Genomic DNA, 27,027 nt, shown 5'->3' with positions numbered 1-27,027 from the left:
GGGACTGGGATGGCTTTCACTGGGGATTTATATCTCTTAGCAGTACATCTTACATCAAATTTCTCACAAAACGTCTCATGTTTTAGTAAGACCCCATTATCATCCATAAAATGAGCTACAGCCCAAATCCCTTTAGATCTCCATTCATCCACGTACACAGATTTCCTACACAAACGGATATACCTGTTGTTCCATATAGGGGTGTTGTGAGGAGTAAAGCTATGTTTATAGATTAATTTCCAGTAGAGACGGACCTGCTGATGGAAAGCTGAGAGTTTAACAGGTAACGAACTGCAATCAAAGTCACAACGTAACAAAAAGTCTATTCCACCCATTTTGCCAAAAATCACATTGGGAATAATGTTCCAAAAGGAATTTTTGTTCCTAATGAAAGATCTTAACCATTTCAATTTTAGTACACCATTCATAACATCAAAGTCAGTGGCATTAGCCCCACCCTCTTCATAATTCTTAATCACATCATTTTTCTTTATATAATGACATTTGTTCCTCCATATGAACCTAAAATTAAGAGTATTTATAGATTTAATTAGTTTTGGAGGTATGGGCAGAGAAAAGGCTGGATAGATGAGTCTGGACAGACTGTCCATGTTGGTTAGCAAGATTCTCCCAAACAGAGTTATGTCCCTTTGCAGCCACATGTTTAAAATTGACTTACACTTTTCTATATTGGTACAGATATTCTTATTTTCTGTTGATGTCTTATCCTTGCAAATTACAATGCCCAGATACTTCACCTCTTTTTTGATCTGCATATTATTTATTGCTTGCAGGGGACACTCATGCAGAGCTAGAATTTTGCATTTATTAATATTCAGCTGTAGGCCAGAAGCTTTGGAGAAATGGTTGATCGCCTGCAAGGCTAAAGGAATCTGGTCCTCATTTTTTAGAAACAGGGTGGTATCATCTGCCAGCTGACTGATTATTATCTGTTCACCCATCACAGTTAACCCCTTAATGTGACTGTTTTTAATCAAAATAATTCCTCTGACACAGAAGACCTACATTCCTGGTTTAATTCTTGCTGTCAAAAAATCATGGACTCTGTGGCTCCTTTAAAAGCCAGGCAGCTTAAGGCTAAACCTGAGCCTTGGTTTAATGAGAGCAGTCGTGCTGTTAAGAGGGAATGTCGTCGAGCAGAACGGAGGTGGGAAAAGGATAAACTGCATGTATCATTTCAAATTCTCAAAGACTGCTGGCATCGCTACCAGAACACTGTTAAAGAGGCAAAAAGGGAATATTTTGCAAATATTATTTCTTCCAACTGTCATAACCCACGTGTGTTATTTAGGACCATTGACACTGTTCTTAATACTCCTTTGAATGTCTGTTTGGAAGTTTCTCCTGAGATTTGCAATGATTTTCTGAACTTTTTTATTGAAAAGGTTGTCACCATCAGGGCTCTTATCACAGCTCCTGACTCTGACCCCTCTGTCTCTGTCCCTTGCGCTGCTGTTTTCACTCAGTTTGAGCTTGTGACGCTCTCCTCTTTAGAGGATGTGGTTCGCCATATTAAGCCCACAGGTTCCCCACGGGATCCTGTCCCTCCACAATTCTTTAAAGAAATTTTTCCTAGTATACAACAGTATGTCCTTGACATTATTAACAGCAGTCTGTCTTCTGGTGTGGTTCCTGCAAATTTCAAACATGCAGTAGTACAGCCACTGCTTAAGAAACCTGGCCTTGATCACACAGTTTTAGCGAACTATAGGCCTATTTCCAAGCTGCCTTTAGTCTCCAAGGTTTTAGAGAAAATAGTTTTTAGTCAACTGAAAGATTTTCTAGATGAAAATGGAATCTTTGAGGTTTTTCAGTCAGGTTTTAAAACCCTTCACAGCACAGAATCTGCATTACTAAGGGTTTTTAATGACATCCTTCTGGCATGTGATTCTGGTAACCATGTTGTTCTTGTCTTGCTTGACCTAACTGCTGCCTTTGACACAGTAGACCACAATATTTTAATTTCTCGATTACATGATGTAGTGGGTATTGGTGGCACTGCACTCAATTGGTTTAGGTCTTATTTGTCAGATAGAACTTTCTCTGTCAGCCTTCTCGGTTACGAATCGTCTTCTGCTCTTCTGTCATGTGGTGTCCCACAGGGCTCAATTTTAGGGCCACTGCTCTTTTCTCTGTATCTACTGCCTCTGGGTTCTATCCTTAGAAGGCATGGGATCTCATTTCACTGTTATGCCGATGACTGCCAAATTTATTTGACACTAAAACGCAAGGATGCCATCTCCATAAAACCTCTCTTGACATGTCTAGATGACATTAAAGCTTGGTTGGCTCGAAACTTTTTAAATTTTAATAAAAAGAAAACAGAAGTGTTGGTGTTTGGACCCAGTGGTCCCTGTGAGTCCTCCTCTGTTGTTTTAGGATCCCTGGAAGTCTATTTTAAATCTGTTGTTACTGACCTTGGTTTTAAGTTGGACAGTGATTTTAAATTGGACAACCAAATCAGAGCAGTGGTGAAGTCCAGTTTTTATCATTTAAGGCGACTGGCAAGACTAAAATCTTTTCTTTCGAGGCAGCACCTTGAAACAGTGATCCATGCTTTTATTTCTTCCCGCCTGGACTACTGTAACTCACTTTATGTGGGGGTCAGTCAGTCATTGCTCTCACGTCTGCAGCTGGTTCAAAATGCGGCTGCACGACTCCTAACAGGAACTCGAAAAAGAGAGCATATAACCCCCGTGCTGGCCTCTCTGCACTGGCTGCCTGTGTCTTTTAGAGTTAATTTTAAAATTCTTATGTTTGTTTTTAAATGTCTACACAGTCTTGCCCCGCCTTACCTCTCTGAGCTTCTTCATCCCCACATACCCTGTCGGTCTCTCAGGTCAGCTGACCAGCTGCTCCTGGAGGTACCGAGATCCAGGAGGAAGCTCAGAGGGGACAGGGCCTTCTCTATTGTGGCTCCAAAATTATGGAATAATTTGCCCATGCATGTTAGAGAGGCCCCTTCACTGTCCACTTTTAAATCACGTCTTAAAACCCACTTTTATTCCTTGGCTTTTAACCTCAGTGAGACTTAGTTTCTTTTTTAATGCAGTAGTTATTTAATTAATGATTTCACTCTTCTTTTATTTGTTTTTTATTTATATCTCATGTAATTTTATTTTACAGTTCCAATGTACAGCACTTTGTGTCAGCTGTGGTTGTTTTAAAGTGCTTTATAAATAAAGTTGATGATGATGATGATGAAAATAGACAACAGCTCAGCAACCATGATGAACAGAAGTGGTGAGCTGCTACATCCCTGCCTTATCCCTCTATTAACCTCAAACCTTGAACATGTACCATGTTCTAGCAAAACAGAGCTGTTAATGTCATTATATAGCATCTCTATAACATTGATAAATTCCTCTCCAAAACCAAAAGACTGCAGAGTTTTTAATATGAACGTATGTTCAACTGAGTCAAATGCTTTGTAAAAATCCAAGAACAGGATGTACCCTCTCTCTTGGATTAATTCACTGTATTCAAGGAGATCCAAAACCAGCCTAATATTGTTATGAATTAGTCTTCCTTTCAAAAAACCTGATTGTGTTTCACTGATAATGTTTGAGATGCCTTTCTTTAGCCTCTCAGCTACAGCTCCAGACAGGATCTTATAGTCAGTGTTTAGTAAGGTGATGGGTCTTAAATTGTCTAAAATTCTTTTATCCTTACCCGATTTAGGGATCAGGGTTATCAGCCCTTGTTTCGTGCTCGGCATCACTTCTTTTTTCTCTATCGATTCCTTTAATGCATCAAACAATAAAGTTCTTAGGTCCTTCCAGAAGAATTGATAAAAATTAGTAGTGAGTCCATCTGTCCCTGGGGACTTGTTTAATGCCATTTTCATGACCACCAAATCCAGTTCCTCAATTTTAAGCTCTGAATCACACAGATCTTTGAACGGCTTGTCAATACATGGGATGAGATTATGAATCTTATCAAAGAAACTATCAGAATCAGCTGCTGAATATTCTGAGGAGTACAATTTGGAATAAAAAGTGAAGACTTCTTTTCAATCTTTCTGAAATCTTTACATTCAGTCCCATTTATCAACAAGCTTGAGATTAGATTTCTCTGCTGTCTGCACTTTTCCAGCTTACTAAAATATGATGAGTTCTTTTCACCTGCCTCAATCCACTTGGCTCTCGATCTTATAAAGGCACCCTGGGCTTTCTCTAGGTAAAGATCGTCTAATTTAGTTTGTAACTCCATCAATTTATTCTTCTCTTGCACGTTTAGTTTTTCTTTACTACAGCACTGAGTTATTTCACGAAGTAAATTACTTTCATATTCCCGTTTTTCCCTGTTCAGTTCTTTGCAGAATTTTATAGTGAATTCTCTGATTTTGAATTTAATAAGTTCCCATTTCTGTATATTACCCACTACTGAGTCATCATTTTTATATCTGTAATTTTATGTCTAATTTTATCACAATACTTGTCCTTATTTAAAAGGCTGGCATTAAATTTCCAATATCCCCTGCTACTACGTTTCATCCTTGTTGGTTCTAAGACAAGATCAATGAAACAGTGATCAGATAGGGGTGCTTTGGAGATTTTAGATGGTGAAGTACACCTCAAAATGTCATCGCTCACTAACCAATAATCAATACTTGACCTGCTTTCTCCATTAGGTTTAAACCATGAATAATTCTTAACTCCAGGATTCAAACTTCTCCAAATGTCTGTAAAATTATTATCACTAGAAAAGTTCTCAATAATGTTATTCTGTTGCCTCCTTCCTAAGCGAGGAGGCCATCTGTCCATCCATTCATCTGAGGTCATGTTCCAGTCTCCTCCTACTAGGATGTAATCTGTGGGGTACATAACTTTAAACTCTGAAATAACATTTGTTAGATTTTCCAATAGACGTTTATTTTGACCTTCGTTATTATGTCCATAAAGATTTGTAACAATTAGAAATATACCTTCGCTCTTCAAGCTGCAGTTGACCAATGACCCTCACTATCAGCTTTATATGTTATAATCTCCCCTGGGAACTTATTAAAACAAATCGCCACACCTCCAGATCTGTTAGATCCACGACTGAAAAGAATCTTGTCTCCCCACTGATTAGCCCAAAAGGTAACATCGGCATCCACAGAGTGAGTCTCTTGTAAAAACAGACAGTGACATTTTTGCCCCTTGCAAAATAAAAAAAGTGCCTTTCTCTTAACAATTTCCTTCAAACCCCGAACGTTTAATGAACCAAAAGAAATTTTTGAGTGAACCATAATAAGAATATGCTAAGAAAATAACTTTTTTTTAAAAAAAGAAAAGAAAAATATATAAACATGAGTTTAAATTGTAACACTTGTCACCAACTCAGTGACTAATAACCTTTAACTTTAAGTAGAACTCTTTTGTCCCATTAATAATATTCCACTGTATACAGTCTTACATCAAGTCTTTCATTCAACGTCGACGATCCTCCGTCCTTCGATGTATCCATGAGGACCCCGGAAAAAGGCCCGTTTCCCAGCCCGTCTGGCTTGTTCAATTTGCGGCCACAGCCGCCTCCTCTCTTCCCAGTCCTCCCGCGGCAGTACCTCAGCGAAGTGGAAACCGCCGTTCTTACAGACAGCCGAATCTTTGGTGCGACGCCAAATCTCCTCTTTCACGTGTCTCAGAGCAAACAGAATGATGATATGTCGGACCTTGTTCTCAATCTTCTTCCCAACTCTATGCACCACATCCACAGATTCTTCAAGCTTTGATATCATATCAGGTGCGATCTTGCCAAGAATTCCAATAACCAGCGATCTGACACCTTCATCTCTTTTCTCTTCTAATCCTTTAATCCGGAGGCACCACCTCATTTTGTACCTTTCTTGCTCTCACACTCTCTCCTTGAGATCGCAGTTATCTTTGGTCAACTGCTCGTTTCGTCTCTCCAACTCTTTAACCTTTTGTTTACATTCTTTCACCTCCTCCGAGTTGAACTGAACCGCTTTGGCTAGGCTGGCTAGCATCGTACTAGCTTGCTTGCATTGCACACTCAGGTCAGCTAGCTGCTCGTCCACTCTTTTTTCAAGGTTTTTTCTACGTAGTCATGATCCGTTCCTTCTCTGCTGTCTTCCTTTCCATCACATGGCGATGTTGTTTCTTGTTTTTTGAGGTCGAGTTTGAATTTAGCAGGTTTAACTATACTTGGGGCAGTCATTTTACTACTTTCGAGTGGAAACAATAACGAACACAAAGTAAATTCTGGGACAAGTTCAACGAGCTCCTAATTCGTGCGACTGCTCAACTCGCCATCTTGCGCCACCGTCTCACTACTAGATGAACTTGTGACACACATCTGCAGTAGAGGCTGAGTGGCTGCTCTCACACCTGGAGCATCCAAATCGACCCACAAACACGCTGAAAGATGCAATGCCATCAATGTGGATTGTCAAGACTGAGAGACCTCTTCCCTCTGACCCCTCCCCAAACCCTCAAACCCTCCTACCCACCTCGACATACAAACTCTGTGTGGCTTCACGTGTTCTGTTGATGTTTACATGATCGAAATAACTTGAACACAAACACAAACAAACAAAGAGGAAGACCGCACCGGAAGGAAACAACTACAAGTCCCAGCATCCTCTGTGTTTAGGGAGCAGCAGTGAAAGTGAAAGCAGGAGGAGGAAGGTGGAGCTGAGGCAGGTGAGTGTTAACATGAATATGTTTCTTCTTATGACATAAAATAATTCCACGCTGTTCGTGTCTGTGGGTGAAATGTGAGGCCGGTCGGCTCCTCTGAGCGCTGGTTTCCTGTAAGTAGAGAGGAAGTGAGTTTAGCTGAGCCTCCGTTTAGTGTGAGAGAGCAGGAGGAGAGTGAGAGCTGTGCTGAGGCAGGGTGAGTGTTAACACCGCTCTGACATTACTGTGTCTCTGTGGCGGGAACAACAGGCTCCGTCAGTGGAGGCAAAAATAATCAGACTTTGGTTTTTCAAAGGAAACAACTTTATGTCGGAAGTTCCCGCACGCTCATTGGATAACGATGTGTCAATCTCGAGCTATTAGCCAATGAGCGTGCGGATTCACAGAAAGACCCGCCTTTATCACGGGACTTTAAAAACTACAATGGCGACAGAAACTCCGTGAGTGGAGTTCAGGGTGACGTTATGAAACTGTGACGTTTGAGCCACTTCCCGTTGATCGTGAAACTGATGGTTTCTGGTGTTTGGGTCTGTTTTTCTGTATTTATGCAGATAAAGTGTAAACTCAGATGAATTATACCATCAAATGTTAAAGGAAAATATCAGGATGAGTGTCTGTGAGCTGAGAAGGACGTGGGCGAGCAGTTTATCCCAGAGCTGAAGCTGCTCTGTGTGCAGAGATGAGCTCAGATTCCTGCTGTGATTGATCAACAGTCACAGAAATGTAGACTTGTAGTTATTACTGCAGTATGGTCACAGCAGATACTGATAAACATGTATTATGAGGATGGATGATCAAGTTTCTCACTCTCTCCTTTAAATCTCAGTTTTTTCTTCTTCACAGTTTATCTGTTAATTTATTAATGAATAACACTGAAAGAGTTTCTGTTATATTTCCCCTTGAACATCAGCTTATTAGGGCGGCATTAGGAAATAGCCCCCCTCCAAAGAATGAATAAATGAATGATGATAATAATAAAATGATTAAAAAGCAGAGCTCAGAGTGGTAGAATGGTCAAACATGGATCCACGGGTGGTTCAACTGCATTTGGTGACGTGACTAAAGCAAATCTTTCAAATAATCCCACCATCAACGGGATGTTGTCTCCTTTACTACGGTTACTTTACTTGGTCACCGTGTGAGTTTCTTTGAAATGAACCAAATTCTTTTATTTGTCGGTTGTTGCATATTTAACCTCTACAGTCAGGAAAGGAGGAGATGAGGCCTCAACAATGTTGGGTTGTAGCTGTGCTTCAGGTTAGAGTGAGTGTCCATGGAATAAATGTAAGTCAGTGAACTGGAAACATGACTGTGTTCAAACTTTGTTTCCTTTTTATAATGAGTCTAATCAAAGGTGGACAGAAGTATCTCCACTGTGACTTTTCTGTGTCACCATCAGAGCTTCTGCACAGTGTTTCTGGGGCAGATAACATTGCAGCATTATGGAGACATTATGGAGACAAAAAGAAAAGCGTCTGGACTTCTTTAAGTTAAACTTAAAGAAGTCCAGACGCTTTTCTTGGACTGTTGGTTTCAGTGTTGAGTCTCATTCACACACTCCCTCAGACTCTTCACACACACTGATTTGCTGACATAAACACACTCCTGTGTGCTTTCTTGGCTTCACACACACACTGAGGACCATCTACAGACTGTGAGCTCCGTCTTCTTTGTCTTTGGAGCCGAACTCTGACAAAGTTAGGAACAAAACTTTCTCCAGCGTGTGAACTTTCCTCCTAGACTCAGTCTGAGCAGTCAGACCACATATTTCTAAAGCAGCACATGAAGGTGTGGCTCACACACACACAGGTGAAGGAAACAGCTGCAGTATTAAAAACTGCTTCACTGTCTACAAATATATGAACTGAATGTTTCTTTCAGGCTGTAAAAACCTTATTTATCCTCCATTACAGTCCTGCATTCAGAGCATTACTTCTGTTATATTAGTACATGTATTTTATTCTGATGAACACATGAAACTCTGAGCTGGATTGAATCCATTGAATCAGAGTCCAGGACTCAGACTAAACACACTGAATGTGTCCTGAGCTCGGCCGCTGTTCCACAGTAACTGCTGTCAGAGTCACTGTTACTGAGTTAGCTTAGCTAGCAGAGCAGCTAGCAGTTAGAGTATGAACTCTGTAAGCAGTCAGCTCGGTCCTGGACATGGTTACTGACATAAAGCTGCTCTCTGCAGCCATGTTTGACCTGCTGCTTTGTAGGACTACAGTAATGGAGGATTTGGAGGCTGAACTGGGCTCTGTGACACTTTTTGTAGTGAACTGATGAAAGCTGCGTCTCAGATGGATGTTAGTCCAACACATCAGACACGACCTCTGCAGCTCTCAGTTGATGTGCACATGAATGATTTGTGTTTCCTCTGCAGGTGAAGGTAGAAAGTGTGTGTGAGCTGATGTGAACTGAGCAGCATGGATCAGTGTGAGGACAGAGAGGAGGGAGTCCCTCCCTCTAAAAGCACTCTGTGTGGGGAACATGAGAGCCAGACCAAAGCTCAGAGGTGAGATGACCATCTCTAACTGTCCATGACTCTTCTCCATGTCACAGCTCAGCACTCACATCACTGCTCCATCATTATTCACACTCATACCTCTGTGTGTGTTGTTTTAAAGCCCAGAGCTGTGGGGCGTACCAGGCTCAGCTGGACATAACCCTGAAACTAATCCAGAGCCTGGACCTGAACCCAGCTGTGTTTCCTTAAAGAGCAACGACTCGAAGGGTGTTGGTGTAAACTTTAACAAAAGACTGTTATGTGACAAAGAGTAAGAACATTATTTTTATGAGATTGTTCATCATGTCTTTAATTTAATATTTCCAGTTTTCCTTCCTGTCTCATGAAGCTGTGACATTTATTCTTTTTCTTTTAGGATCAATAAGAGGCCAGAATCTCCTGGACCTGAACCCAGCTGTGTTTCCTTAAAGAGCAACGACTCGAAGGATTTTGGTATAAACTTTAAAGGCTGTTCTTCTGCTGCTGAGAGGTAATCTGTGTCTAGATGTTGTTCCTGACTCTGTATTTTTGAATAAATCCTCATGTTTAATATCAGCTCAGCTCTTTTTCACACATTTCTATGTTGGTATGTGAAGCGGTGTGTGTTGGAGTGTTTCCACAAACACAGCAGTCAGAGTGGAAAGAGCGGATGTTGTAGGAGGTGTTTGTGTAGTGAAGAGGCTGAGTGTCTGTAGGACTCCAGCTGCTCCAGCAGGTGTCTCCTTTGTGCTTTGCTTCAAACACAGTGTAGGGAGGAGCTTCCACTCAGGTGTTTCAGGTGTTGCTGGATGGAGGAGGACAAATAGTTTTTCCCTTCAGTGACACTTCAGCAGCTCAATGTTCTGGGAGATGTTTGTCTTTATGAAGGTTTATGGATTCTTGTTCTTACTTTGGTTAAACTGAGCAATACATTTTCCATCTAACATTTAAAGTAAATTTCCAGGTGAATAAAAGATCTGCAGCTGCAGCCTCTGTGATGTTTCACAGTCTGAAAGTAACAAATTCAACCAGAGTTCAAACAAAGGCTTAATATACGTGTGTGTTTGATATAATGCCAACAAGTACAAACAGGTATTCTTACAGGTCTTAATCACAGAGGTCTGATAAGTCTGGTGACTTTCACACTCAGCAGTTTTGCTGCCTTTTATTTTATATTGGCCTTTTTAAAGCCCTTCAAAGTCTCCCACATTCATACAGAGCTTTTAACACCAAACTCCTTTACAGTCCTTCTCCTCTCACACACGATCACACGACTGATTTGTCTGCAGCAGCTGTGTTACTGCTAGTATTTTATTATGTGTGTAATCTCCTCATATTGTTCCTGTGGTTTAGTTTGACTTCCTTCTGCAAACTCAGCTGCTCTGTTGCTGATACACGTCTCCATGAATATGATTGATCAGATGCTGCCATGTTTCATGTGAGCGCTCAGCTGAAACCCTGGGTTGACTTATCGAGTTAATAACAAGCTTCACGTGACTGTGAATGCTAAAGTGAATCCAGATAAAGGAAAGAGACCCTGCTAATGTTGGACTCACTTCTTAGTGTAGATCCCAGGAGGAAGTTCAACATAGCCATTCTTTGTGCTAGCTCGACCAAACCTGAGACCACAGTGCAGGATAATGATCATCATCTGTCTCTGTCAAGGACATTTAAAATCCACAAATAACAAACATAATTATATTTGATCATTAAAAATGATGATTAAACAAAGTGTCAAACATACTTAAGTAGAAGGACTGATGTTTGTGTTAAAATACCCTCTTAAAGCTGAAATACTGATTCAACTTCTTTACTCAAGTAAAGGTAAAAGAGTACAGGCTCTGAAATGTACTCACAGTATTAAAGTAAAAACTCCATCTTTGAAGGAAATTTCTGCCAGTTTTTGAGCAAAGTTCCCTGAATTTCTACCTCCAACATTAATATGAGAAAATTATCTGAACTTTTATTCTAATGAATTTAATCAGCTTGAACATTTTATAGCACAAAAGTAGAAAAAACCCAAAGGGAATAAAAAATAGCTCCGTTTGCTGTTGCCTGCATTGTAGATGGGCGGCTTTGCCTCAACACCTAAACAGGAAAATGAGTTTAGTCAAGTATTAAAGTGGGATTGAAGAGGTGAGGAAACCAGAGATCAGGTGTTGTGGTGCAGCATGGTCACAAGAATCATTTAGAAATGGGTCAAAATATTTTCTCTTCTAGATTTTTTGCACAGTCTGATGTGCTGCTGCTCTGAGGTTTACTGCTCTCTGTGCACTTAGAAAACTGTGAGGTACAAGTAGATTTGACACAAGTTATAATGGCTGATTTCCATATAACGGTGGAATACAGGGACTTAATCGTTAAGTTAGAAGAAAGTTTGAAGCCTAATCTTGAAAGTAGAGATAGTGTCTGTCTCCTGAATCCAAACTGGAAGCTGGTTCCACAGAAGAGGGGCCTGAAAACTGAAGGCTCTGCCTCCCATTCTACTTTTAAATACTCTAGGAACAACAAGTAGGCCTGCAGAGCGAGAGCGAAGTGCTCTAATAGGGTGATATGGTACTACAAGGTCATTAAGATAAGATGGGGCCTGATTATTTAAGACCTTGTATGTGAGGAGCAGGATTTTGAATTCTGGATTTAACAGGAAGCCAATGAAGGGAAGCCAAAACAGGAGAAATCTGCTCTCTCTTTCTAGTCCCTGTCAGGACTCTTGCTGCAGCATTTTGGATCAGCTGAAGGCTTTTCAGTGAGTTTTTTGGACATCCTGATAATAATGAATTACAGTCGTCCAGCCTGGAAGTAATAAATGCATGAACTAGTTTTTCAGCGTCACTCTGAGACAGGATATTTCTAATTTTAGAGATGTTGCACAAATGGAAGAAAGCAGTCTTACATATTTGTTTAATATGTGCATTGAAGGACATGTCCTGGTCAAAAATGACTCCAAGGTTCCTCACAGTGTTACTGGAGGCCAAGGTAATGCCATCCAGAGTAAGAATCTGCTTAGAGACCATATTTCTAAGATTTTCAGGGCCGAGTATAATAACCTCCGTTTGATCTGAATGAAGAAGCAGAAAGTTAGCGGCCATCCAGGTCTTTATGTCTTTAAGACATTCCTGCAGTTTAACTCATTGGTGTGTGTTATCTGGCTTCATGGACAGATAGAGCTGGGTGTGCTATGTCTTCTGATGAGGCTGCCTTGGTGATTTCAACATCCATGTCTGCTGTGACTTTAAACTTCTGGTCAAGGACTTTTTAAATATTATTGACTCTTTTAACTTGACCCAGTGGGTTACTGGTCCCACACATGAAAAAGGTCACACACTAGACTTGGAGCTTTCCCACGGGCGGGATGTGTGCGTCACTGAAATATCTGAGTTGGGCTTCTCTGATCATTTTCCTGTGTTGTTCACTCTGACACTGCGCTGCTCAGTAGATAAGCCGTACGGCTGGGTCTAGGGATGCTTTTTAAGTAAAGGTTTAACTACAGCCAGCTAGGGATGGGTACCGTTTACATTTGAAAACCTGCTAAATCAGAATCAGTTGCTGATGATGGCTTTTTTCTTTGACATCAATCACGTATAATCTTAACTCAAAGTGAACATAGACTTGATTGAAGTAACTCAGATCAGCCAATTCAAAATGCTAATTCAATCAACTCTGAGTTTATGGCTAGACTCAGTTTGTTGGCCCTGCACCTTAAAACTATTCCCTCTTTGTCCCTCATGTTTTTTGGATATTGTTTTCACATCTTATGTCACGGCTAGCGGGACGAGCCATGTTGAATTTAATAAAGGACCCAAGATGCCGACACTGCTGTGAAGTGAGTGAGCTTTATTGAAACGGTGAAGTGCAGTGGAGATGGCCTGTGCAGAAGCTAAGATAACCTCTACTGAAAAAAACAAAAAACTAACCTGAAACCTTAAACGGAGACACGGGGAGACAACACAGACGAACCAGCAACAAGCAGGAGAAAACAAAGAGCTCATATACACAAAAGAGCCATCAGGGAATGAGAAAAGGGAGACACAGCAGGATTCATTGGACATAACCAGACAAGGGGAAGCAAAAGTAGACACACTGGCTGTGTCCCAATTCAGGGTCTGCACGCTTGAAGTATGCGCACTACGCGTACTACGTACAGTGCGTACTATAAGTACGAGAAGTGCGGAAGTGAGAGGCTTGTGAAATGGGACGGTCTAGCCTTCGCCGTGCTGCTCAGGTTGCCTAGCAACCATGATACTAACCGCGAGAAACGTTACATACAGCATTGTTTGACAGAAATGAAGGAGAAAAAATGTTTTGTTGGTCATTCATTTTTGTCATGACATCACTTTATTAGTTGAGTATCTGAGCCTGAGACCACGGGACTGTAAAACATGATTGTTGGGCTTCATTTCTGTGCTGAACAGTCATTTCAAGATTAGTTAGTAAATAACAATTAGCTAATGTTGTTCATGAGACTAAAATCATCTCACTGTGGTAATGTAAGCATAATATGCTATATATATATATATATATATCGTGATATTTTGTTTGCTAATAATGTATCAATACAGGGACAGCAGAAATCGATATTTTGTTACAAAAACGGTTTTTGTGCTCAGAGCATGTTGATCCTTTTTCTGAGCAAGAATCCTGACATTCCTACACTGTCCAAATGTGTTTAACTTTTTTTTGGCAGCAATAAACATGACAGTTTACTTATTTTAATTTAAGACATTTTTTATTTTAATTAAGTTTAAAACTTTTTTTATTTAATGTAAATATATATTTTGTTTTAATTTACTTTAAAATTCTTCAGTTTCTGAATGGGCTGCATAGTTTTCATAAATTGCTTAGTTCAGAATAGCTATAATTGTACCAGATGGTTGCATTCAGTTAAGTTGGACTAGACTGTAATACAAACCGTTCAGTTTGTCAACAATAAAACTGACTGAAATGAGAGAAAGACTGAGTGCAAGACTTTGATATTAGATAAAATGAATATTGATAAAGTTTAACTTTATGTACAGAATCTGAATATTGCAAAATATTTTTTTAAAAAATCTCAATAATATCGTATCGTGCATTAAGTATTGTGATAATATCGTATCGTGGGATGTATGGTGATTCCCCCCTCTAATATATATATATATATATATATATATATATATATATATATCAATAAGTAGAGGCTTTAAAACTAAGTTAACGCTGAAAGTACAAACATCACTAATGTCACACAACTTTGCCGACATGTGGCCAACAGTGATGTTTTAATGTTCTTCGTTATTAAACATTCGCACATAAATAAGTGACGTCATATTCAGTACTTACTTTTGACAGTTCACTCTTGGCCGCTCCCTTCTGCCGTATTTTGCGGCAAAATTATCCACACCCACCGCTGCGCTATGAATTGTGGGATATATGGGACCACGAAGCGTGCACCGGACCACGCTTGATATTTGGGAAAATCAATGGCGCATTTGGAGTATGAATTTGAAGTACACTTCGAATTGGGACAGCCGTTGTCATGTGGCAGTGACGTAATTGCACTTAAAATGCGTACTTCAAGCATGCAGACCCTGAATTGGGACACAGCCACTAACATAGGACATGGCACTGTCAAAATAAAACAGGAAGTGAACACAGAGACACAATACTAACACAGTACAGAGGGAACACAGAAACCAAAACCTCAGAACTAGAAAATCTTAATCAGAATGAAATTGTAACAAAAGACAATAACAATCAAAACAAAACCACTGAGTCCACAGACTCGGGACATACATCGGCTCAAACTGTGGTCATAAATATTTTGTACTTGTAAATCTGACTGTGTAGTTTTGAACTGAGTTTTGTAACATTGTGAAACAAAATATCTGGAAAGTTCATGTTTTTGCGTTCATTGATTTGTGTGTGTAATAAATGTAAGAAACATTAGAACTACTTTTGCTGACACAAAGGTTGGCGAGCACTGCAAGTTGTCCCTTTAAACCAGTCACTGATATAAAGAGAGCACCTTGTTCCAGGGCATCTGAGCATGGAGGGAAAGCTTTATGCAGGAGATGGTAAGAGCTGTTGGGACTAAAGAAACTGAGCAGAAAACTACAGACATCTGGAAACTGAGTTGTTAATTCTCAGTGGGATCAGCAGGACTAGCAAAGCTTCACCATGACAGTCATCTGATTGACTGAACCCATCCAAACATCACTTCATGGACCTTTAGCTTGTGTCTGTGTGTGGACAGACATAACATGAGCTAATTATACATTACTTCTCCACAGAGTGGACCAGCAGAGAGCAGAGGTTTCCACTGGTCAGTCTGCACAGCAACATCAAACACACCTGGACTCTGTGGTTATGGTTTGTAGTACTACGTCTACATTTGTTCTTTTCAGTCACCTCTATGCTGCACTTTGTGGACCAGAGGATTGTCAGTGTGTCCAACATAAGTCAGAGTTTGGGCTCCATGATTTCAGTCAGATTGGGGTGACTGTAGCTCAGGAGGTGAGCAGGTCAGCTACTAGTCAGAAGGTTTGTGAATCAAACCCTGGCTGGCAAATGTACTGGGTAACGTACTAAACCCAAGCTGCCCTCTGATGCATCCATCAGAGTGTGAAAGAAAGTATTTAAGCATAGAACAATGTGCTTGGTTGAATGAGGCATGTTGTATAAAATGCTTTGTGTGCACATGTAGCAGATGTGAAATGGTCGACTGCGTTGTGACAACAGACACGGACTGGCTGGAAACAGGGTTTATTCCTATAAAACAGAGTGCAGCAGCAAAATCAGCGTCACACAGCGGCAGCAGGCTTCTCCTCACCCAGTGTGGAGTCCGTACAGCTCTGCTTGCATCATATAAAAGAAAATACAACTTATCAAAATAATAATTTTCACAACCGCCACTTCAAAATCAAATATTACAGTGGGGTAAAACAGAGACAATTATGGAATCACTAACAATAACGTATAACATTCAAATTCCCATTAAAATAGGTCAATTGCATAATACATATTCAAACAACTTTTTAACTCTTCCCAACATGGCTGAAGATACTGCTCAGAGCACAGCCTCGGGACATGAGCTCATTATACACATAAAACAAAAACTACACATTTACACATACCTATAAAACAGAGTGCAGCAGCAAAATCAGCGTCACACAGCGGCAGCAGGCTTCTCCTCACCCTGTTTAACACAAGTCAGTTCCACACAAACGGATGATACAACAGATAAAGCGCAGTTCCAAATATCATTTTTCTCACTCAAAGCGATTGAAAACACTTTGAGAGCTTTTAACCCTAGGAGCCAATACTTAACAAAGACAAATACACCGAATTTATATGGATAATTTAGTACAGGGAGAAGAGCTACAGAAAGCGTGCCTCACCAGTGTGGAGTCCGTACAGCTCTGGCTAGGAAACCCCACACCCGCAATGTGGCCGCAGGTGGCGTTACACTGATTAATGTCCCACTTCAACAATAACACACGGAACCTTAGTTCCACAAAAATAAAGTTCACACAATAAAAAAGTATAACCTATGTACAATACAGTTTTGAGAATGTTCACAATTCGTACATTATATCTCAGCTACACACAGAGTATCAAAGAGAGCTATATAAGAACCAGTCCATTTACCACTGGGTAATTCATATAGTCTTCTTTTCCAGCGGCTGGAGAAACACATCACAACATTTGTGAAGAATGAGCTGGAGAAAATCAAGAAGGTTCTGTGTCCAGATCACCCAGAAACCATAAAAAGCCAGAAGGAGGATGAGGAGATATTTGAAGGTGAGGATGAAGATGAAAGAAAGAGCTGCAGAGAAGCATTTCTGAAGATCACACTCCACTTCTTGAGGAGACTTAAGCAGCATGAGATGGCTGACCATCTGCAGAGCAGTAAGAGAATTTCTCTAAAGACTGAATATTGATCTTTCCTAATAGCTCAAGAAATGGACCAATTGACATTCATCCTTTCAGGGTACTGAAAGGCTATGATATTTATTATATAGTCAAAGGAGCTTGCAAAGAAAAGCGTCTGGACTTCTTTAGAGGTCTACTTGAAGACGTTTCACCTCTCATCCGAGAAGCTTCTTCAGTTCTAAGGTCAAATGGTGGAGAGTCCCAGATATAAACCTAGTGGGAGTATCCCCCCACAGAGGGATAAAAGGACCCCCTGATGATCCTCTAATCGCCTGAGCCAAGGTGTGAAACTGGGTGTGGGTCCCAATCAGCCAGAGTTTCGGGTGAGTTCATTGTGAAACCTGGCCCCACCTTATCATGTCCAAAATATTTGGGACAGAGAGGACAGATGGTTTGAAAGAGGAGTGAAAGAAGCCATCTATGTCCACTGTGAGCGACCATCTTTGAACAGAGGCGGTGGTTTACAACACCAACTCTCTGCCATCTATAATCCAGTTTTGAGATCCCTTCCCAGACGCCTTAACGCCCACTCACATCCTGGGCCATCTGACCTCAGGAATTCGCATGATAAGGTGGGGCCAGGTTTCATAATGAACTCACCCGAAACTCTGGCTGATTGGGACCCACACCCAGTTTCACACCTTGGCTCAGGCGATTAGAGGATCATCAGGGGGTCCTTTTGTCCCTCTGTGGGGGGTTACTCCCACTAGGTTTATATCTGGGACTCTCCACCATTTGACCTTAGAACTGAAGAAGCTTCTCGGATGAGAGGTGAAACGTCTTCAAGCAACTTAAAGAAGTCCAGACGCTTTTCTTTGCAAGCTCCTTTGACTACGATGACCTGGATAACTGAGAACCTTCACAGACATATTTATTACATAATATTATTTTCTGAATTTCTTACTTTCAGAATTTGCTCCACTCTGTAAACGTGAACTTAAAGCCCAACTGAAGAAGAAGTTCCAGTGTGTGTTTGAGGGCATCGCTAAAGCAGGAAGCCCAACCCTCCTGAATCAGATCTACACAGAGCTCTACATCACAGAGGGAGGGACTGCAGAGGTCAATGATGAACATGAGGTCAGACAGATCGAAACAACATCCAGGAAACCAGACAGACCAGAAACAACAATCAGACAAGAAGACATCTTTAAAGCCTCACCTGGAAGAGACGAACCAATCAGAACAGTGCTGACAAAGGGAGTGGCTGGCATTGGGAAAACAGTCTTAACACAGAAATACAGCCTGGACTGGGCTGAAGACAAAGCCAACCAGGACATCCAGTTCATATTTCCATTCACTTTCAGAGAGCTGAATGTGCTGAAAGAGGAAAAGTTCAGCTTGGTGGAACTTGTTCATCACTTCTTTAATCAAACTAACGAATCAGGAATCTGCAGGCTTGAAGACTTCCAGGTTGTGTTCATACTTGATGGTCTGGATGAGTGTCGACTTAATTTGGACTTCAACAAAACTAAAATCCTGACTGAAACCAGAAAGTCCACCTCATTGGATGAGCTGCTGACAAACCTCATCAGAGGGAACCTGCTCCCTTCTGCTCGCCTTTGGATAACAACACGACCTGCAGCAGCCAATCAGATCCCTCCTCAGTGTGTCGACATGGTGACAGAGGTCAGAGGGTTCACTGACCCACAGAAGGAGGAGTACTTCAGGAAGAGATTCAGAGATGAGGAGCAGGCCAGCAGGATCATCTCCCACAACAAGAAAGCTCGAAGCCTCCACATCATGTGTCACATCCCAGTCTTCTGCTGGATCACTGCTACAGTTCTGGAGGATGTGCTGGAAACCAGAGAGGGAGGAGAGCTGCCCAAGACCCTGACTGAGATGTACATCCACTTCCTGGTGGTTCAGGCCAAAGTCAAGAGGATCAAATATGATGGAGGATCTGAGACAGATCCACACTGGAGTCCAGAGAGCAGGAAGATGATTGAGTCACTGGGAAAACTGGCTTTTGATCAGCTGCAGAAAGGAAACCTGATCTTCTATGAACCAGACCTGACAGAGTGTGGCATCGATATCAGAGCAGCCTCAGTGTACTCAGGAGTGTTCACACAGATCTTTAAAGAGGAGAAACAACTGTACCAGAACAAGGTGTTCTGCTTTGTTCATCTCAGTGTTCAGGAGTTTCTGGCTGCTCTTCATGTCCACCTGACCTTCATCAACTCTGGACTCAATCTGCTGGAAGAGCAACAAACAAGCTCTCAGACAGAGAAATACTTCTACCAGTGTGCTGTGGACAAGGCCTTACAGAGCCCCAATGGACACCTGGACTTGTTCCTTCGTTTTCTCTTGGGTCTGAAGACTAATCAAACTCGTTTGCAAGGCCTGATGACACAGACAGGAAGTAGCTCACAGACCAATCAAGAAGCAGTTCAGTACATCAAGGAGAAGCTCAGTGAGAATCTGTCTGCAGAGAAAAGCATCAATCTGTTTCACTGTCTGAATGAACTGAATGATCGTTCTCTACTGGAGGAGATCCAACAGTCCCTGAGATCAGGACGTCTCTCCACAGATAAACTGTCTCCTGCTCAGTGGTCAGCTCTGGTCTTCATCTTACTGTCATCAGAAAAAGATCTGGATGTGTTTGACCTGAATAAATACTTTGCTTCAGAGGAGGCTCTTCTGAGGCTGCTGCCAGTGGTCAAAGCCTCTAAAAAAGCTCTGTAAGTTATAAAGTTTTTATTATTTAATTTGGTTGGTATGTTATGAAAAACACACTGCCATCAACTTCTGTTTTGTTTTTGTCAAAATCACTGTAATATAATCACTGTACCTTTATATACACGTGACTTGTATTAATGCTGCTGCCCTCTTGTGGCTAAAGTGTAATTATGTTCTTGTTATTAGAGAGGATTTGAGAGTAACATGCCAAGTGAGTCAGCACCTTCGCTTTAGCTTAAAATATCCAAATTCTTATGTCATCAGTTATAGTTGCATGTATTCATTATCATAATTTAACCTTTAATATTGATGTCTTAAAATTATTTTGAGTAAACTAATGTTAAGGTTCAAATATTGGGGAAGGAGAGTACAAACAACCATGGTCCAGAACTTGGTCAAACGATTTTAATGAAATACACATGTGGGAAGACCAGCTCCGTTCGCAGACCGGGCTGATCTCCGACTTAATCAAAGCATAAACAGATATTTTATACCATCAGGGCTTGAATTTAATGATGCCCTCTCATACGTCACAAACAGAATATATGCATACGTCAAATCAAAACCACAATGACTTTTAACACAGTTTAAAAGAACATTATCTCCTATCTTCATGGCAGGTACTTCCTGTCACTGCCGGATGCTCGCTTATCATCTTGACACATCAGCAGCAGTTCTGCGACAAACTGCTCTTTTGCAACCCCGAGCAAAACATGATTAAACTTCCACCTATAAATGATTCTCTTTAACTAAGTGTGTGTCTCGTCCTTAAAGGCTCCTCAAAATAACCTGCACTTAGACTCTGCTTTCGGTTTCAGTTCTGCAAAAGACACACTCTTCAAACCTGCAACTTCCTGTCAGCCTGCAACTTAGTCTTTCTGAAAGACACACACTGTTTAAACATCTGCTGAATGCAATATCAATTCTGTAGATTATATTATTAATGCAATGGTAATGATGATGATTATTAACAATAGCAGCAAAATATCTCTCCAATCTCAATACTCCCTCTCTCGACCTCTGGAACACCAGAGGTCACAATACATTGTGTTGGGTCACTCCTCGGCCCACTCAGCTGCTTCCATGTCCATCCATGGCATCATGGACATCGGGGTCACCACTCCCGCTCTGACCCTCTCTAGCCGTCCTCTGGCTCAGCAAATCAGACAACCTCATGTCATCTAAGTGGTCCAGTAATAAACACCAGCTCCCCCTCGAGAACACTCCATGCGTAAGATTAGGTTTTTTCTGCGTCCCTCTCTTGTGGTCCATCATGCCTCGGGCCTCCAGGATCCTCACCCCCCTGTGGTCGCCGAGATCTTGTGTAAAGCAAACCAAACACCTTTTCCTGCACCTCCCTAACTTATCATCTTTGGGACTCTTTAATCAAAAGCCTGATCCTAATTATCTTCTTGACTTATTGACTTGTATTTATATATATTCTTCAACGTTACTCATCATTTTAAAACTCTTAAAACGCTGCTTTCACGTCCCTGCATGCGTTTCCTGTCGCTTGCGTTATCTAATCATCAACATCCTGTACACAGAACTCTCGCTGCTGCAAGGCCTCCACTCTGACCTAGAATCTCCTTTCACAAGAAAATCATTATAAGCGCCTATTCTACTAAAAGATCCAAAAAAAACAACCACTTTAATCAATTAAGTTTAAACATATAAGCAATTACTCCTGCATACATTTTATCATAGCTAAACGCTGCCTTGAAACAACTCCTGTGTGTTAACACCAGTGTTGGTCAAGTTACTTGAAAAAAGTAATCAGTAACTAATTACTGATTACTTCCCCAAAAAGTAATCCCGTTACTTTACTGATTACTTATTTTCAAAAGTAATTAATTACTTAGTTACTTAGTTACTTTTTAAAAACACGATTTACAACCTGAAGAGGTGATAAAGCGATAGATCTTTCAGCCCAATTCTACTTTTTCTGCATAATCCATCATACAAAATGTAATCAAATGGAAAAGTCTCTTTTTTTAAACTTGTTTTATCAGTTTTAATCTTTTAATTTTATGCATCAAGCAAAAATTTAATTATATGCAACATTCTCTGACTTGAATAAATTAGTTTAACATTGAAACCTATTTTCTGCACATTCCAGCACATAAAATGAAATATTTTTTGTGTTTACACTCAGTCTTTCAAATAGATGCAAGTAAAACACAGCAGAAAATAAATAAACTCAAAGACTCAGCGGTCCTGTTGCTCTATTTTGACCTGTAAAGCAGGACTGGGGGTAGGCGGAGGTTTACCCTGGTGCAGGTGTGCCGCGGTCAGTTGAAGAATCCGCGAGTTTCTCTGTGAATTTCCCATTACGTCGTTGCGCACTCGGTGCTTGCTTGGAAGTTTAGGGGTTTTTTTTCGCTGTAAAAGGTTTTCTTCCCACGCACAACGGACACTAATGTTTCTGTCACTTTTTAATGAATCAAACTCAAAATAAGGTCAGTACTTCCACGCTTTAAACGCTGCACGCTCATGCTCTCTCCCACAATCGATTTATGATCCATTGTTGATCTGCACACAGCTGTTGTCACTAACGGCGCACTCGCTTAGGTCACTGTCGTGAGACATTCTCGCAAAAAAATCTCGGTTTTAGTAACGCAGTAACGCAGCGTTCCTACGGGAAAGTAACGGTAATCTAATTACCAATTTTGCAATAGTAATCCCTTACTTTACTTGTTACTTGAAAAAAGTAATCAGATTACAGTAACGCGTTACAAGTGACGCGTTACTGCCCATCTCTGGTTAACACTAACTTCATTTTAAAACTCACATTTCCTATGTTATAACCTGTTTTTGGTATAGCCTTTTTATTTCATCTTGCTCCTTTGATGTAACAATACCTTCTCATTCTAGTTTATCAGACTTAACCAAAATATATGCTTTCCTTCCTTTGGTCCTTCTCTAAAGCAAGAAACTCCTATTCAGTTCCTCTTTTCTGTCACTTGTTACAGGGCCAGCTCAAGTTCAGTTAAACGCTAAATTAATTTGAGGCCTTTTGCCTGGAATCAATACTGTCATGTGTGTTTATGGACTCTATATGTCTGTAAGCGTGTGCAATCCTTCAATAACTCATATCATCCTCACAGTAGATTGGCTAATCATAGCGCTAGCCAAAGGCTCGTGACCCACAAGAGACGAATTGAGCCACAACTCCCTTAAAGGCACAAAATGCAATATGTATAAAAAGTCATTTCTACGTATAAGCTCTCCCCTTTATCCTAAAAATAAATCTATGTAATATCTGTATGTGTGTCTTCTATTCATTAATGTAATTGTCAGTTATTTTCTCTCTTTATTTTACCTTCTTTTTGTTTACCTCTTTGTTTGTGACGTGGACATCCCTAAACCATCCTGAGTTCCGGCTTCAATTTCAACCCAATTGTACCCTCTATTCTCGCAGTCGAACTCGTCTGGGCTTCACCTTCCCACTGGCCCCTGTGCCCTTCTCTTAGTGTCCTTTGTTGTCTTGTGATCCCCAGCAAACACAGTCTGTTTCTTCTCTGTTTCTTCTCCGTTGCTCTTTTCAGTATTTTCCTTTTAGATTAAATCCCAGCCTGGCAAAATATCCCATTCAGTGTCTTTAAACAGTTATGTCACACTGTTCTTACCAGCCTGCAGTTCACCGTGCATTTTCCATCACGTGCTTTTCTTCCATGCTGCTGCTGGTATCGTCAGTGTAGTTTCAGTTGCACTGTCTTTTGCCTGCTGTTAATTCTTGAAGTCCACGATGTTCTGTCGGTCTTCATCAGGAGATTAACTGTCCTATGAGCTTCTTCTCAGGATCGGGACAAGTGGGAGGTCAAGCTGTAAAATTTTAAGCCAAAATCTGGCCTGTTTTCCTCCCAATTCTGTTAATCAATGGTTTTGTACTCAAGATTCTAGGTTGAAAGAAGTCCACCTGTATTGACACACTAAAGCATACAATTAATATCCTTTTCATTTCTTTTCTTAAAACCTCCATTTGCTTCATCTGCCTGGAGTTTAACTCGTATGTTTCTCTCTCTGTGTGCTCACTTGTCACAGTCAGTTCCTTTTATGGGCATGCAAAGTTCCTGTCACACACACCATTTCCTGTCAACCTTGCAGCTGCTCAGAACCATATTTTCTGTTTCTATCTCTCCTGTTTTGTTTTTTTTACAGGCTAATAAAACTCTTGTTTTACTAAGTCTTGATCTAAAACAATTCACCCTTATTTCACGCACACACTTCTAAATATACTAAATTCTTTGCGTTTGTCAGATCGTCTCACACACACACCGCCTTTTCTCTCACACTTCCACTTCTGCACTCACTCTACTATCAACTTTCATAGTGTTATTATTATTTATTATTTTGTACAAATCACACCCAATCACTCAAAGCCTGCTACTCACAGCATTCACACACTTAAACTGTGACAAGAGTTGAGGAATATACTCACAACACGCTTTCCTAAGAGTATTTCAGACATGCCTTTCATAATCAGAAAGAGCAAGTCAAAGAAAACAATTGAAACCTCTATTAATTCTCACAGCACACACATAGAATAGAAAAAATAAAACACACCAGCATTTATTGCTGATGAGAGGTTACTCCTAAAAGTAATATGTTAGTCTTAAATATATACAGTGCACTCACTATATTTATATATCAAAACTCAGTCAATTACTATACATCCACTACGGCAACTCAAAACTTTATTTATAGCCCTCTAATGAACATAAATGGCGTCTTAAACACACACTCAACAATGTTTGCAGCAGTATTTGTAAAACCAACTGTGGTTTAAACAGTTCACTGCTGACTAATTTGCATTTTCACACTCACACACACACACAGTCTAAAAATAGCTCCAGCACTGCCTCAGACTCCTTTCACACAGAGATCTCTTATTTTATATTACAAAGACGTCTTATATTTACAACCACTGTCACATCTGTCAGCTTTAGCGCCTAAACAATTTCGACAAATTTAAGTTAACGGTCCAACCGATAAAGTCCAACTTTTTTGTGATCAATTAACCAGTATCTGTCCAACAGTTTCTGGCCTCATCTCTAAAATCCCTAACTCAATTTAAAAGCGTCAACCAACCCAAACTGTCACGGCAAGTGAGATGAGCCGTGTGGAAAATAAAGGAGGATCCAAATGCAGGCAGTCGTGAAGGTGTAAAGGTGGTTTATTAAACACAAAAAGGAAAAGGACAAACGGCGAACGGAGCAATGACTAACTAGACTGGGAACAAACTAACTACAGAACACGAACCTGAACATGAGCAGAAACACTTGGCGGTTGACAGCAGGGAAACACACAGATGACGCAGGGTGGAATACACAGACGGACCAGCAACAACAATGACGGAAGACATGACTTAAATACACAGAGAACCACAGGGGAATTACACACAGGTGGTGGACACAGCTGGGAATAATCAACAAGACGAGACAAAGGTAAAACCGAACACACTCACATGAGACCCAGACCTTCACAATAAAACAGGAAATGAGAACACCACACCAAGACGCAGACCTGACACTGAGAGACAGACAGGAAACGACATATGAAACTAAACCCACATCGTAAACCCAGATAAACAGAAACATGGAACTCTAATAATAGAAATCATAATCATCACCATAACACAACAAGAGAACAAGAACATAATCCCTGATGCAAACTTCAATCAAAACACAATAAACTCAAAATACTGGGTCCAACGGACCCAGAACCGTGACAGTACCCCCCCTCAAAGGGCTGGCTCCCGACAGCCCCAAACAAAAAGCACAAGCACCAAGCCAGGGCGGGCGGAGGGGGCCCAGGAAGGAGGGCCCGAAACACAAAAAACCAGGAGCACGAGAAACCAGAACCAAAACACGACTGTTCACTAGTCCACAACACAGTCAGGTGGCCGACCATGCACACAGCAACGGCGGCGACGGGCAAACAGTTCTGGGGACCAACCGTGCACACGGCAACGGCGGCGATGGGCAAACAGTTCTGGGGACCGACCGTGCACACGGCAACGGCGGCGACGGGCAAACAGTTCTGGAGGCCGACCACTTGGAAGGTAGTGGCGGCCACCGAGCAGGTCCGGAGGACGGCCGCGATGCCAGCGGCGGCGACGAACTCTTTCCGGAGGCCGTCCCCGAAGGCCATGATGCCATCTTAGAGGCCCGGAAAACGGCCGGCAGAGGCGAGGCAGAATGGGTTGAGCTGGCTCCGACGGCGGTGTGGCAACCGCAGGATCAGATGAGGCCGGACCAGGCGAGACTGAGGATGAAGACACGGAGGCCGGACCAGGCGTGGATGAAGACACGGAGGCCGGACCAGGCGTGGATGAAGACACGGAGGCCGGACCAGGCGTGGATGAAGACACGGAGGCCGGACCAGGCGTGGATGATGACGGCAGCGGGACGGCTGCGAAACCTGACGGCAGCGGGACGGCTGCGAAACCTGACGGCAGTGATGCTGCAGGAGGTGATGTGGAGATGTGCTGGCTGGGTCCTCCAGGACCGTCAGCAGGTGTGAGGATGTGCTGGCTGGGTCCTCCAGGACCCTCAGCTAACGAGGCGTGGTGCTGGGTGGGCTCCTCGGGCCCCCCAGCAGACGACACTTGAGGCTGGCTGGGTTCTCCTAAACCCCCAGCAGACGACACTTGAGGCTGGCTGGGCTCCTCAGGTCCTCCAGCCGACGAGGCAGGACGCTGGCTGGGTTCACCTGAACCCCCAGCTAACATGACTTGAGACTGGACGGGCTCCTCAGGCCCTCCAGTGAAAGCAGTCTCTGAAGCAGCAGGTACGGAGACCTCTGCCAGGGTGGACACTGGCTGGGACTGAGCAGCACCGTGGCTAGACTCAGGCAGCAACAGTGGGATACAGTCCTCAGAGGGCTGGAAGTGTTCCCCAATACACTCAGCAGAGGACTGAGGCGGACGGGTGAACTCACTTGAGCTCTCAGGGGGTGCTGAGAGCCGAGACTGTTCAGGTGAGTTCTCCGGTGAGGCTGCTGGTGCTGGTGTCTTGACCTCTAGGGGTCCAGAGTTGGCTGGTGACTGACACCCAGCCTCTGGGGAGGCCCTAGAGGGAGCAACTGTCTCTGAGATGGCCAGCTTAAATGAACCAGCAAAAGTTTGTGTGGAGTGTGTTCCCTGCTTGTAATGAGGCTGTGAGGATAAAGGCTGGGTAAATGAGTGGGCAGGCTGCTGAACTGGTGGTAACTGAGCTACAGGTAGCGAAGTAGTAACAGGTGGAGTGGCTGGCTGAACTGATAAGGCTGATGAATCTCTTGCCA

The 27,027-nt window shown here is 41.9% G+C and overlaps 2 protein-coding genes across 2 annotated transcripts in view; both read left to right on the top strand.

Moving 5' to 3' along the window:
• LOC146577615 (NACHT, LRR and PYD domains-containing protein 12-like) overlaps window positions 1-27,027 on the top strand; it is a 199,808-nt gene that overhangs the window by 136,740 nt on the left and 36,041 nt on the right. The window lies entirely within an intron of this gene.
• LOC146577616 (protein NLRC3-like) lies at window positions 15,459-19,746 on the top strand. The gene is made up of 3 exons (XM_085268323.1): window positions 15,459-15,501; window positions 16,812-17,040; window positions 17,975-19,746. The coding sequence occupies exons 1-3, from the start codon at window positions 15,499-15,501 to the stop codon at window positions 19,744-19,746; spliced, it is 2,004 nt and encodes a 667-aa protein (XP_085124449.1). The 5' UTR covers window positions 15,459-15,498.

The sequence above is a fragment of the Mchenga conophoros genome, linkage group LG3 (genome assembly GCF_057382185.1).
Source record: "Mchenga conophoros isolate Kocher_MC1m ecotype Shallow Benthic linkage group LG3, M_conophoros_male_GT1.1, whole genome shotgun sequence".
NCBI lineage: Eukaryota > Metazoa > Chordata > Actinopteri > Cichliformes > Cichlidae > Mchenga > Mchenga conophoros.
The sequence above is the reverse complement of the archived record's forward strand: the minus strand, read 5'-3'. Positions and strand labels throughout refer to the sequence as shown.